Raw genomic sequence first — 14,067 nt, forward strand, 5'->3', positions numbered from 1 at the left:
GAGTCTTCCACAGTTTATCACTCATGAACCTAGGACAGAAGGAAGGAGCTCTTTTAGGGATTTACCATTTCAGTTCATGTTTGCAAATGCACGGGGCTGCTACACAGCCAGCCCTGGCGGTTGCTCGACACAGCCCACCCTGCCTGCGGATGCGCGCTGGGGCGAGCGCAGACCCAAACCTGCTTTGCTGAGCTGCCTGGAGAGACCTCTTGGACTCTTGTTTCTTTGCATAAGATAAGCAAGCACCCGTAGGCTGACACTGTCCCCAGGTGATGTTGTTTGCCTGGGCTTTAGCTGCTGTGTTAATTTTATTTCATCATTTATTAATATTCTGCCTCATGCCCCAGAAGATTTAAGGCAAACCTATGAAGTCAGCCTTAGTTTTGAGGCCTTTGATCTCACGGCTTTCTGTTTCTCCCTGAACCTTGTGTTGCCTGGGAACACCCTTATCAGTCAGGCCCGGCACAGGTTGAAGCAGCAGCCCTGCAGGAACACCCCTGCCTCTGGCTGTCATCAGTGAGGAGTGGGCCCAGCCTATGCCCAGGGCTGACCACACAGACACATGGAGGTGGGGACCCAGGCCTCTGACCCACTTGTGCCCTGCAAGCCCCTGGTGCTGGCTGTGTCCAGGAACAGACTCCGTGCAGCAGCATCCAGACGGCTGCTCAGGGCAGGGTGCTCTTGGGGCATTCAAGGACCAGCAGAGGCCGGGGTTCTTGGAGCGGACTGAGCTGGAACCGAGATGGGGGTGAAGTCAGGGAAAGAGTGGGCAGCAGGTCCCACGGTGCTGTGGGCAGTCATGTGGGTTTTGGCATTTCTGATGAGTGAGGCAAGTCATTGGAGGGTTTTGAGAGGAGAAAGGACGTGATCTGACCTGTGCTTAGTGGCCCTGCTTCCTGCTGTGTAGGGCAGAGTGAGAAGACCAGCTTGGAAGCTTCCGTAGCACAGGGCGGGCCATGATCACTTGGCCTAGGACAGTGAGGAGTGGTGAGAGCCTGGCTGTGTTTTGAAGGCAGATGAGCTGATGAACAGGATGTATATATAGAGAGAGGAGGCAAAGATGCCCACATTTTTGGTTGGAGCAGCTGGAAGGAGAGTCACCATTTCTGGAAATGAAGAAGACCAGGATGGCGTGTGTCTGGGAGGAGGTCAGGAGGACAACTGGGGCCTGTGGTGTCCACAAAGAAGTGCTCGCCCTGGCGTTGGCCCCGGGTGCCGTAGATATTTTTTAGTAAGCAGCGCTTTCCCGATTAACGGTCAGTTTGGAAATCTAGTGCCAGAAGGCTCCTTTGAAGAAACAGCATCTGTGACCCAGGCCTTGCACACGTGTGAGCTCTCTGTGGGAAGGAACCCAAAGGAGCAGGCACGCTTGGCAGCCCCACAGGGCTTGGGCTCCCTCGAGGGCCTCTGTGGGCCTCACAGCTCTGCCCTTCTTCTCAGGAGCGCCACAGGGGAGGCCTGGCACGAGATCATGCTGTCCTGCCTGAGCAACCAGGCCTGTGATGAGCAGGCCAACGCCACCGAGTGTGGAAGTGACTTTGCCTACTTCTACTTCGTCTCCTTCATCTTCCTGTGCTCCTTTCTGGTGAGTCCTGGGCACCGTGCCCCTCCCAGTGCCACGTCTTGTCTCGGTGCAGCTCAGGCTCCCCCCACATCTCCTGCTGATCCCTGACTCCGATCCAGGCCGTGTCACAAGCTGAGTCCCTGCTGATGGCCCTTGTTTCCCAGAGATGGCGACCTCGTTAGCACGAGAAAGGGCCAACGTGGTAACGGGCTCCTCTGGGCCCTTCCTTGACGTCTGTGGAAAAGGGTTACATTTCCAGGGGCAACTGTTGCTTAACTTCCAGCTTCTAGAAGGTCATCCACTGTGGTGATGGGATGTGAAGGTACAGCATCCCAGCCAGTGTGTGGGGAAAGCAGCCGGACTGGGTAGGGAGGATGGCAGGGCAGGCCCCAGAAGTGTGGATTTTATTCCACATCCATGGAAGCCTCTGGGGGCCTCACAGGGTCTGCTTGATGTTTTACAGCTTGGCTCTGGCTTCTGTGTGAGTAGTGAGGACGTGGCTGCAGAACAAGTGGGGAGATGACTGGGGGCAACAGTGGCCTGGAGAAAGGAGAGGCAAGGGAATGAGGTGGGATTCGGCTGCATTTTAGAAGTAGAGCTGGCATGATTGATGACGAGAGGTGGGCATGTGAAGAGGGAAAAGCAGGCTGCATCCTGGGGTTTTCTGGGGCCACAGGGTGAGCAGTTCTTCTGAGATGAGAGTACTGGGGAGCTTAGATTAGGTTAGGGTTGGAGGCAACAGAGATGCCCAGTGACCTCTGGGCTGGAGATGTAAACGGGTTGTCGTTAGTGTTTGGTGTGTTTGTGGGGCTGCTTGCTATTTGCTGGATCCCTGCTAATGCGAAGCTTAGTGCAGTGACCTGCGTCCAAAGCAGCACCTGAGTGCCTGTTAGACATACAGATTCCCGGGCCACTCCCCAGACTGCATCAGGATGTCGTGGAGATGGATCCAGGAGTCTGAGTTTTAACAAGCTCTCAAGGTGACTCGGTGTGTGTTGAACTTTGATGAGCCTTGACATAGGGGAAGAACAGTGTAAGGAAGAAGGCTGAAGACTCTGCCCCTCCCCAAGGGCATTGAGGAGGCAGAAAGGAGCACTAGATCAGAAACTGAGGAGGAGCAGTCAGGGAGGCAGGTGGAGAACTGGGAGTGGGCGGAGGGAGGAAGTAACCAGCCATGCGCCATGTTGACGGAAGGTGATGCAAGATGATGACCAAGAATTGTTCATTGGGCCGGGCGTGGTGGCTCACACCTGGAATCCCAGCACTTTGGGAAGCCCAGGCAGGCAGATCACCTAAGGCCAGGAGCTCAAGATCAGCCTGGCCAACATGGTAAAACCCCATCTCTACTAAAAATACAAAAATTAGTCAGGCGTGGTCGCATACACCTGTAATCCCAGCCACTGGGGGAGCTGAGGCAAGAGAATCACTTGAACCTGGAAGGTGGAGGCTGCAGTGAACCGAGATTGCACAATTGCACTCCAGCCTGGGCAACAGAGCCAGACTCCATCTCAAAAAAAAAAAAAAAAAAAAAAGGGAGGCTGAGGGAGGAGACTCACTAGAACCTGGGAGGTGGAGGTTACAGTGAGTCAAAATTGTGCCACTGTACTCCAACCTGGGGGACAGAGCAAGACTCTTGTCTAAAAAAAAAAAGTTGGTCAGACATGGAAAGGCAGAGGCCATTAGCGTCCTTGGGACATTGTTGCCTCCGTCAGCAGAGTGGGAGTGAAGGCCTTGTTGCCACAAGTTTGAGAGCCCATGAGAGGAGAGGAGCACAGCCGGGACAGAGTTGCTCTTGACAGTGAGCAGCACTGAGGAAACGCCTCGAGCCTGTGGCCCTGACTCCAAGGAGGAACAGCTGGCATGGGCTGAGCTTTTCTCTAGCCACATTCACTCCTCAGTCCATGGGTAGAAAAGTGAATTATCCAGATTCGGGATTTCCCAGACAAGTGCAAGGAGGAAGAGAAGGGTGTGTATAAGAGTGTGGTTATTGTGTTAGATGTGGGATCAAAGCTGGGGACAGAGGAGGGTGAGGGGCAATGCCACTGGATCGGAGGTTCTCGTGAGGACATGTTTTGGGATGCAGGTATTTGAAAAAGCGAGCTGGAAAAGTAGGCGATGTGAGCAGAGTGGGATGTGTGAAGTGGAGACTCGGGAGACAGTGAGTCATGCCATCAGTAAACATCATTGCCGTCATGACATTATCATTGCCGTCATGACATTATCATTGCAAGATCATTGCATTAACATTAGCATGATCACTGGTGATAAGCATGTTTAGCATGATTTGTGGGAACAGAGATGAGCTGATGGGTGAGAAGGTTCAGGAATGGAGAGGGCAGGCAGTGGTCCTCCCATCTCTGTGGATCTTGAAAACAACAAGAATGGTAACAAGAATAGAAGTGGAGACACAAACAGCAAGCCAGGTGCTAAGTTTTTCATGAAGGAAGGGGAAAATTAACATGTGACGTGAGCCCCAGAGAACAGGTTTCTAAAGAAGAGACCAGAGGGGACATCCATCCGCTTAGATGTTTGAGCCAGAGCAAGAATAAGTGGAGAGCACTCAGGGGAGATGGAGATACAAGGACTTGTGCTGAGGGCGGACTGTGAGCTTTGCAGGGTGCAGTAGGAGGTTGAGGTGGTTGGGAATGGTGTACACTTGAGACAGGTGAGCTTATACTTAGATAGAGATATACAGAAGAACCTACAAAACTGTGTTTTGCTACTTGCCAGAAACCAAGGGAAGGATTTCCGTGTTTGAATCATCTCCTGATCCCTCCGAAGACCCCTGTGGGCAGCAGGGAGGGTGGGCTTTTTGGAGAATCACGTTCCTGAGGCCTTGGTCTCTATACTGTCCAAGGACATCTGGTGCTGTAAGAACCAGCACACCTGTGGGCACAAAGCCACGCCTACTAGCCTGACCTTACCATGCACCTGGCTGCAGAGATGGGGCTCCACAGAAAGCCACATTCATGATACCACAGCATGCACAGGGCCAGCACTCACTAGACATGTCCAGGATGAGTCGAGGGATCCGTGGGTTTAGCTGTCACTCCTGTGCAGAGAAGTGGGTGTTTCATGGCCACTGTCCTTTGTTCTTGTCCCCATGGACCTCAGTCATGGTTCTTGGCTAATCCTGGTGTCTCCTTACTGAAACTGTAATCCTAATTCTTCTGGTACTTCCTTCACAGATTGGACATGCAACTCATGTTTTGAAACACTGGGATGTGGTTTGGTCTGATAGAGAAGTGACGTGGAGAAAATGGGACTGTGAATTTGGGCTGGGTGGCAGGACTTGGTTAGGTTGGGATTTGGTTCCTTTAACTGGAATAGAGGGTGCTGACGGAAGAATAGGGAATGAAGTTGTTCGTGACAGCCTGCTGATAATCACTGAGTCAGGCACTATCAGGGTCTTATGAATACATTAAGTATTTTAGTCTCTGTGACTGTCCTGAGATTGGTACTATTATTATTATTATTATTATTATTATTATTACAGTGAAGAAATGGAGGTTTAGAGATGTTAAAATATCTCAGCCTGAGTTTAGAACCTAAGTTTTTGAAAAGGACAAATTCCTAGAAAGACACAAATTACCATAACTGACTGAATTAAGTAGAAAATCTGAATAGACCTGTAACAAGTAAGAAGATTGAATCAGTAATCGAAAACTTCCCAATAAAGAGAAGCCCAAGACCATATAATGGCAAAGGGACACTCTTTGCTGGGAAAACGGGACATCCACATACAAAAGAATGGAGTTGGACTCCTACCTTATACTATATACAAAAATTAACATAAAATTAAAGAACTAAATATAAGAGCTATAACTATAAAGCTCTTAGAAGAAAACATAGTGGATAAATCTTTATGATGTTTTACTTAGTAACAGAGTCTTAGATTTGACACCAGAATCAAAATAAAAGAAAAAATAAATTTGTCTACTCAAAATTTAAAACTTTCATGCATCAAAAGAAACTATCAACAGAATGAAAAAGCAACCCAAGGAATTGGAGAAAATATTTGCAAATTACATTTCTGATAAAGGGTTAATATCATAATTGTTGAAAGAAAATCTTTTGCCAAATTAAATTTAACAGAGTTTAATTGAACAAAGAATGATTCGCAAATCGTGCAGCCTCCTGAGTCGGAGTAGTCTCAGAGACTCCAACACAGCCACGTGGCAGAAGAGGATTTATGGACAGAAAAAGGAATATGATGTACAGAAAATGGAAGTGAGGTACAGAAACTGTGGATTGGTTACAACTTAGCGTTTTCCTTATTTGAACACAGTTAGAACAGTTGGCCCCCTTTGGCCAAAACTTGATGATTGGTGTGATAATAGGTTACAAAGTCTGTTTACACTTCCACTTAGGTTATAGTTCACTAGGTACAGAGAAACCTTTAGGCTGAACTTAAAATATATAAGGAGGCAGCGTTAGGCTAAACCTGATTTAACAAAATGTATAAAGAACATCTACAACTCAACAACAAAAGTAAAACAAGCCAATTAAGAAGTGAGAGGTAATATCAGCAAGATGACTGACTTTCCCCATAGTGCTTGTCTTTCTCAAAAAGACAGAGCAATGAACAAAAAATTACATTTGAATGAAAAGAACTGAGGGAGAGTCTCGGAGTACGTCAGAGGTGTAACAGAGACGCTGGTGAGCACAGAAACTTGGGATGGCCACTGAGAGAATGGAAGGAAACACCAAGCAAACAGCACCACCCCATCCTGCAACTGGGATCAGCTGGGACCCAGGAGCAGCTTTTCCCTTTGGTGAGGAGGTAAGCAAGAGGATCCCAGGAGCCCCCATTACCGCCTCAGACACCTACAGACTCTACCACTCGGGTCCCCTGCAGTCCTCAAGGCACTAAGCCCAGCTGAGGGAGCTGCCTGGAGTCCACACAGCTGTGCTCCCCCAAGAGACAATGCCAACACTGCTCAGCCCCTGTAGCCCATGTGGCTACTGTGCTCCACTACCTAGGAACTGGAACTACAGCGGGAGTGTGACTTGCTCCTGGAGTAGCCACAGCTTTCCTTTATCCGTGAGGCAAAACTGCCATCAAACTAATTGAGACTGGTGACTGACATCCCGAAGCTGAGCTGCAAGCAGCTGTTACACCCTTCCCCAAGGGGCCAAGTGGAGGTGGAGCTGCTTCACCTACCCTTCCCCTCCATGCCCATAGGCCAGAGCTGAAGTGATACCCTTCCTCCTGGGAAAACACTACCTTGACCACTCAGAGTGGTCACACCTCCCCAGTGTCTAAGTTGAAGCAGTTCCCTGCATCCCAGGACATGGTGCATTGGCCACCCAGAGCAGTCACATCCCCCAAGCCTGAGCTGAAGTGGCACATTGCCCCCGCCCCCCACCCCCAGGAATCAGTGCCCTGGCTGAACTGAGGGCTGTGCATCCCAGGGCTGAACTGACACGGTACCCTGCCATCCCAGATAAATAGAGCATTGGCTCAGCCGAGACACCCAGCCCCATAGGTCAAACTGCTCTAGTGCCCTGCTTCCCTGGAGCTAGACTTGCCCCCTAGAGTCTGAGCTGCTGAGACAGCCCTGGGGAATGGAGTTCCCTGCCTCCCCAGGGCTCAAATGACAGCTGTGCTCTGCCATTCTAGGGTACTTGCTGTTACACCTGGTCTCACAGAACTGCCAAGCCTCACCATCCCAGGGTCAAGAGTAACTACTACATGGTGCCTTTTCCCCGGGACCCAAGATGCCACTAAGCCCTGTTGGTTCAGGTTCCTGAATTGCAGCTGTACCCAACTTCTCAGGACCAAAACTCCAGAGCACCCCTTCTTCCTGATTTGGACCAGTGCTATGCCCTGCCCCCACCCCACCCAGGAGTAGAATCACAGCTATAATCTCACGCCTTGGGCCTGAGCTGCTTGGGAATGGCGTAGAGTCAGATGGTGGCACTGTGGGCAGTGTGCACCCAACTCTGCCCCAGGGAGCAAACCTGTATCCCGAGACCCAGATGCCACAAGAAGTTCATGAGATTCTAAGCATAGGACCCCAGCTCCATAGCCACTCTGAGCACCTACACCTGGAACCCAGTGGTGCTGCAGCTGATTGCAGGCCATTAGATCTGATACCAAGAGGTGTCCCCTCAGCTAAGTCTTCCCATTGTGGGGAAAACAAAAATAAGAGGACCCCAAAAGCCCTTGACACTGAGGACATTTACAGCCTACACTGCTACTTCTGCTGCCACAAACTTCTACACCCTGGACAACTGAAGTGCCCACAGTTACTGATGTTGAATGCAGCTAAAGAAGTTGTAGGGAGACTATACCACTGCACCTGGAAACAGAGTAACTACGCCCTTCCCAGCTGGCACACTAAGACCCAGCTGTACTGTACAAAGTTTGCAAGGGGTGATTTGTTCTACCAGCGGTACAGACGTCAAGGGACACAAGATACATGAAAAAACGAGGAAATCCGACATCACCCAAGGAACATAATTCTTTAGTAGTAGACCCTAGTAAAAATTAAATTTAAAAAATGCCAGAAAAGGGATTCAAAATAATGTTCTTAAAGAAGTGCAGCAAAATACAAGAAAATACAGACAGACAGTGCAGTGAAATCAGGAACGCAATTGACAGTATGAATGAAAAATTCAACAAAGAGATAGGAATCATAAAAAAAGAACCAGGCAGAAATCCTGCAGCTGACAAATTCAATGAATGAAATTAAAAATAAAAACCAACAATGGAGAGCTTCAACAGTGAATCCGATCAAGCAGAAGAAAACAGAAACCTCTGAACGTGAAGATAGGTCATTTGAAATCAGTCAGTGGGAAAGAAAAGAAATAATTAAAAAGAGTGAAGAAAAGCCTTCAAGAATTATGGAGCACAATTAAGCAAAAAAAAAAAAAATATTTTATGGGTGTTTAGAAGGAAAAGAGAAGGGAAAAGGTATAGAAAACCTATTTAATGAAGTAATAGCTGGAAAATTCCCAAGTCTGGGGATAGATGTGGACATCCAAATCCAAGAAGCTCAATGGTCCTCCAATAGATTCAACCAAAAAGGTTCTCCCCAGGACATGTTATGGTCAAATTGTCAAAAGTCAAAGAGAAGAGAAAATTCTAAAAACAGCAAGAGAAAAGCATCAAGTCACATATAAGAGAATCTCCCATTAGACTGATAGCAGAATTTGATAGACCAGGAGAGAATGCAATTATATATTCTAAGTGGTAAAAAGAAACAAAAAACAAACTGTCAGTCAAGAATACTATAGCTAGCAAAGCTATCCTTCAGAAATGAGGGAAAAATAAAGTCTTTCCCAGACAAGCAAGAAGTGAGAGAATTCATCACCACTAGACCAGCCTTACAAGAAATACACAAGGGAGTCCTCCATCTGGAAGCAAAGACATGATAATTACTGTCGTGAAAACACAAAAATATAAAACCCACTGGTAGAGTGGGTTTCACAAAAGAGAAAGATAAAATAATCAAACCTTATTATTACAGAAAACCACTAAACTGTAATTATAAATAATGAGAGGAAGAAAGGAAGAAAGGATCTACAAAACAACCGGAAAATAATTAACAAAATGACAGGAGTAAGTCCTACCTATAAATGACAACCTTACATGTAAATGGATTAAACTCCCCCACTTAAAAGATATAAACTAGCTAAATAGATTTTTTTGAATTACCCAACTATATACTGGCAAAAGAAGCTCACATCACCTATAAAGACACATATAGAATGAAAGTAAAGGGATGAAAAACATATTCCACACGAACAGAAACCAAAGTGAGCAGGAGTGCTATACTTATATCAGGCAAAGCAGACTTTAAGTCAAAAACTCTGAAAAGAAGCCCAGTGTGGTGGTGCATACTTGTAGTCCCAGCAACTGGGGAGGCTGAAGTGGAAAGACTGCTTGAGTCCAGGAGTTCAAGGTGGTAGTGTGCTGTGATTACACCTGTGTGAGTAGCCACTGCACTCCAGCCTGGGCAACATACCAAGACCCCATCTCTTTAAGAAAAAAATGTTTAGGGCAAGGAATGTCATTATATAGTGATAAAGGAATCAACTCAGCAAGAAAGTACAACAATTGTCAATATATATGGACCCAACAGTGGAGCGCCCAGACATACAAAACAAATATTATTAGATCCAAAAAGAGAGAGAGATTTCATCACAGTGTCATTTGGGGATTTCCGTACCCCATGCTCATCATTGAACACATCATCTAGACAGAAAATCAACAACAAAAAACCCACATTGGATTTAAACTGCCTTTTAGTCCAAATGGACCTAACAGACATTTCCAGAACTTTTCATCCAACCATTGCATGGTACACATTAGCTTCATCATCACATAGAAGATTATCTAGGAGAAATCAGATGTTGGGCCACAAAACAAGTCTCAACAAATGTAAAATAATTGAAATCGTATCAAGTATTTTTTTCTAACAAATGAAATAAAACTAGAAATCAATAACAAGGGGAACTTTTGAAATTGTACAAGTTCATGAAAACTGACCTTCTCCTGAATGACAAATGGGCCAATGAAGAAATTAAGAAGGCAGTTTTACAATTTGGCCTGGCACAGTGGCTCATGCCTATAATCCCAGCACTTTGGGAGGCTGAGGTGGGTGGATCATGTAAGGTCAGAAGTTCGAGACCAGCCTGGTTAACATGGTGAAATCCCGTCTCTACTTAAAACATAAAAATTAGCGGGCATGGTGGCAGGTGCCTGTAATCCCAGGTACTCAGGAGGCTGAGGCAGGAGTATCACTTGAACTGGGAGGCAGAGTTTGCAGTGAGCTGAGAGTGCAGCACTGTACTCCAGTCTAGGTGACAGAGCGAGACTCTGTCTCAAAAAAAAAAAAAGAAAAAAGAAAAGAAGGCCGGGCATGGTGGCTCATGTCTGTAGTCCCAGCACTTTGGGAAGCCAAGGTGGGTGGATCACGAGGTCAAGAGATCGAGACCATCCTGGCCAACATGGTGAAACCCCGTCTCTACTAAAAATACAAAAATTAGCCAGGCATGGTAGCACGTGCCTGTAGTCCCAGCTACTTGGGAGGCTGAGGCAGGAGAATCGCTTGAATCTGGGAAGCAGAGGTTGCAGTGAGCTGAGATCGTACCACTGCACTTCAGCCCGGTGACAGTGAGACCCTGTCTTAAAAAAAAAAAAAAATCATTGAAACAATAGAAATAGAAACAGATGTCATGATAACTTGAACCGGGGGCAGGGTAGGTGGGGAGGAAACATAGCATGCCAAAACTTATGGGATACGGAAAAAGCAGTATGAAACAGGAACTTTATAGCAATAAAAGCCTACACCAAAAACACACAAAGATTTCAAATAAATGACTTAATGATGCATCTCAAAGAAATAGGAATAAAACCTAAACCAGGCCAAAAATTAGTAGAGGAACAGAAATAATAAAGATCAGAGCAAGAGCAAAAAGAAACAATATTGAGATGAAAACTTTACAAAAGATCAATGAAATGAAAATGTAGCCAGGTGCGGTGGCTCACACCTGTAATCCCAGCACTTTGGGAGGCCGAGGCAAGTGGATCACTTGAGCGTAGGAGTTCGAGACCAGCCTGGCCAACATGGTGAAACTCCATCTCTACTAAAAGTACAAAAATTAGCCAGGTGTGGTTGTGGGCACCTGTAATCCCATGTACTTAGAAGGCTGAGGCAGGAGAATTGCTTCAACCCAGGAGACAGAGGTTGCAGTGAGCCGAGATTATGCCACTGCACTCCAGCCTGGGTGACAGAGCCAGACTCTGTCTCAAAAAAAATAAAATTGTTTTTTTGAAAAGGTAATGCAAACCATTAGCTAGACTAAGCAAGAAAATATGCAAATAAATAATTCAGAAGTAAAAAAGGAGACATTACAACTAATATCATAGAAATACAAAGGATCATTAGTAACTATTATGAACAACTATACACCAACACATTAGAAAACCTAGCGGAAATGAATAAATTTCTGGACACATGGAACTTACCAAGATTGAACCAAGAAAAAAAGAAGACCTGAACAGACCAATTACTGTAATGAAATTGAATCTGTAATTTAAAAATCTCCCCTTGGCCAGGCGTGGTGGCTTACATTTGTAATCCCAGCACTTTGTGAGGCCAAGGCAGGCAGATCATGAGGTCAGGAGATCGAGACCATCCTGGCCAACATGGTGAAACCCCATGTCTACTAAAATACAAAAAGAAAATTAGCCAGGCATGGTGGCACACACCTGTGGTCCCAGCTACTCAGGAGACTGAGGCAGGGGAATTTCTTGAACCTGGGAAGCAGAGGTTGTAGTGACCCAAGATCGTGCCAATGCACTCCAGTCTGGGCAACAAGAGCGAAACTCCATCTCAAAAAATAAAAATAATAAAAAAAAAAATCTCCCATCAAAGAAAAGCCTAGGGTGTTTCACTAGAGAATTCTAAACTCAGTCTACAAGACTAGCATTACCCTAATATAAAAACCAGATAAGGACACAGCAGAAACAGAAGCAAAAACAATAGAAAGAAAAAGGAAACTATAGGCCAATATTCCTGATGGTCATAGATGCAAAAATTCTCAAGAAAAATAGTATTTTGTAGTAATTAGTAGCAACTGAATCCAGCAGCACATTGTAATTCACTGTGATCAAATGGGATTTATTCCTGGGATATAAGGAATAAATAAACCAGTAATCAACATAATACATCACATCAACAGAATGAAGGACAAAAACAATATTATCATCTCAATAGACACAGAAAAAGCATTTGATAACATTCAACATCCTTTGATAATGAAAGCTCAACAAGTTAGGTTGGAAGATACCTCAACACAATAAAGGCTGTGTCTGACAAACCCACAGCCAACATCATACTGAATGGGGAAAAGATCTACAACAAGAAAGGATACCCACTTTCAGCACTTTTATTCAACATAATACTGGAAGTTCTAGCCAGAGCATTTACGTAAGAGAAAAGAAATAAGCGACATCCAAATTGGAAAGAAGGAAGTCAAATTGTTCCTGTTTGCGGACAACATGTCTTATATATAGAAAACCCTAAAAGCTCCACCAAAAAATTCTCAGAACTCAAAAAATAATTCAGTAAAATCAATATACAAAAATCAGTAGTGTGTCTGTATACCAATAGCAAACTAACAGAAAAAGAAATCAGTCTCATTTACAATAGCTACAAAAGAAATAACTAAGGAAGTGAAAGACCTCTACAAGGAAAACTATAAAACATTGATGAAGGACACTGAAGAAGACACACAAAAAATAGACATTTGATGCTCATGGATTGGAAGAATTAATATTGTGAAAAGGACCATACAGATTTAATGCAATCCCTATCAAAATACCAATGACATTCTTCATGGAAATATAAAAAATAATCCTAAAATTAATACAGAACCACAAAAGATGCTGGATAGCTGAAATAATCTTGAGCAACAAGAACAAAGCTGGAGGTATCACACTACCAAACTTCCAAACAGCGTGGTAGTGGCATAAAAACAGAAACATAGACTGAGGGAACAGAATAAAGAACTCAGAAATAAGTCTTTGTGTTTACAGCCAATTGATGTTTTAACAAAAGCACCAAGAACATTCATTGGAGCAGGACAGCCTCTTCAATAAACCGTGGCAGGGAAACGATATCCACATGCAGAAAAATGCAGCTCAAACCTGATCAAAAGCCAACTCAAAATGGATCAAAGACTTAAATGTAAGACTCAGAAACAGGGATCTACTAGAAGAAAATACAGGGAAAACACTTCAGGACATTGGTCTGGGCAAAAATTATGTGGAGAAGACCTCAAGAGCACAGGCAACCAAAGCACAAATAGACAAATGGGATTGCATTTCAGTAAAAAGCTTCTGAACAGCCAATGAAATAATCAGCAGAGTGACAAGACAGCTTGCAGAATCGGAGAAAATATTTGCAAACTATTTATCTGATAAGCAATTAATATCTGGAATATACAAGGTGAAACTCAACCCATCAGCAAAAAAAAAAAAAAAAAAATCAGATTAATAAATGGGTAAATGAACTGAATAGATATCTCTGAAACGAAGACATACGAATGTCTGGCCAGCTGGTGGATGAAAAAGTGCTCAACATCTCTAATCATCAGGGAAATGCAAATCAAAACCACAGTGAGATACCATCTCACCCTAGTTAGGATGGCTGTTATCAAAAACACACACAAAAAATAACAAATGCTCGTGAGGATGCAGAGAAAGGGGAACGCTTATACACTGTTGGTAGGAAGGCTCCTCAAAAACTAAAAATAGAACTACTGTGTGTGATCTGGCAATTCCACTACTGGGTATATATCCAAACAGAAGTAAATCAAGTATGTCAAAGAGATATCTGGGCTGCCATGTTTATTGCCATACTATTCGCAATAGCCAAGATACAGAATCAACTTAAGTGTCGATCCACACATGAATGGATTTTTAAAATATTTTCTTCATACACAAGTGAATACTATTTAGCCATAAAAAGAATGAAAGTCTGCCATTT

At 44.8% G+C, this 14,067-nt stretch overlaps 1 protein-coding gene across 10 annotated transcripts in view; it reads left to right on the forward strand.

Moving 5' to 3' along the window:
• The window catches only part of CACNA1B (calcium voltage-gated channel subunit alpha1 B), a 250,421-nt gene that overhangs the window by 203,083 nt on the left and 33,271 nt on the right, over nucleotides 1-14,067 (forward strand). For all 10 annotated transcript variants that reach the window (XR_012094909.1, XR_012094910.1, XR_012094908.1 and 7 more), the window contains exon 35: nucleotides 1,441-1,585. Coding sequence is in view for 6 of the 10 variants with exons in the window: in XM_073022144.1 (XP_072878245.1) it covers nucleotides 1,441-1,585 (145 nt within the window). In the remaining 4 variants the exon portion in view is untranslated. The remainder of the gene's footprint in view (nucleotides 1-1,440; nucleotides 1,586-14,067) is intronic.

Source organism: Chlorocebus sabaeus, chromosome 12 (assembly GCF_047675955.1).
Source record: "Chlorocebus sabaeus isolate Y175 chromosome 12, mChlSab1.0.hap1, whole genome shotgun sequence".
NCBI classification, from domain to species: Eukaryota; Metazoa; Chordata; class Mammalia; order Primates; family Cercopithecidae; genus Chlorocebus; species Chlorocebus sabaeus.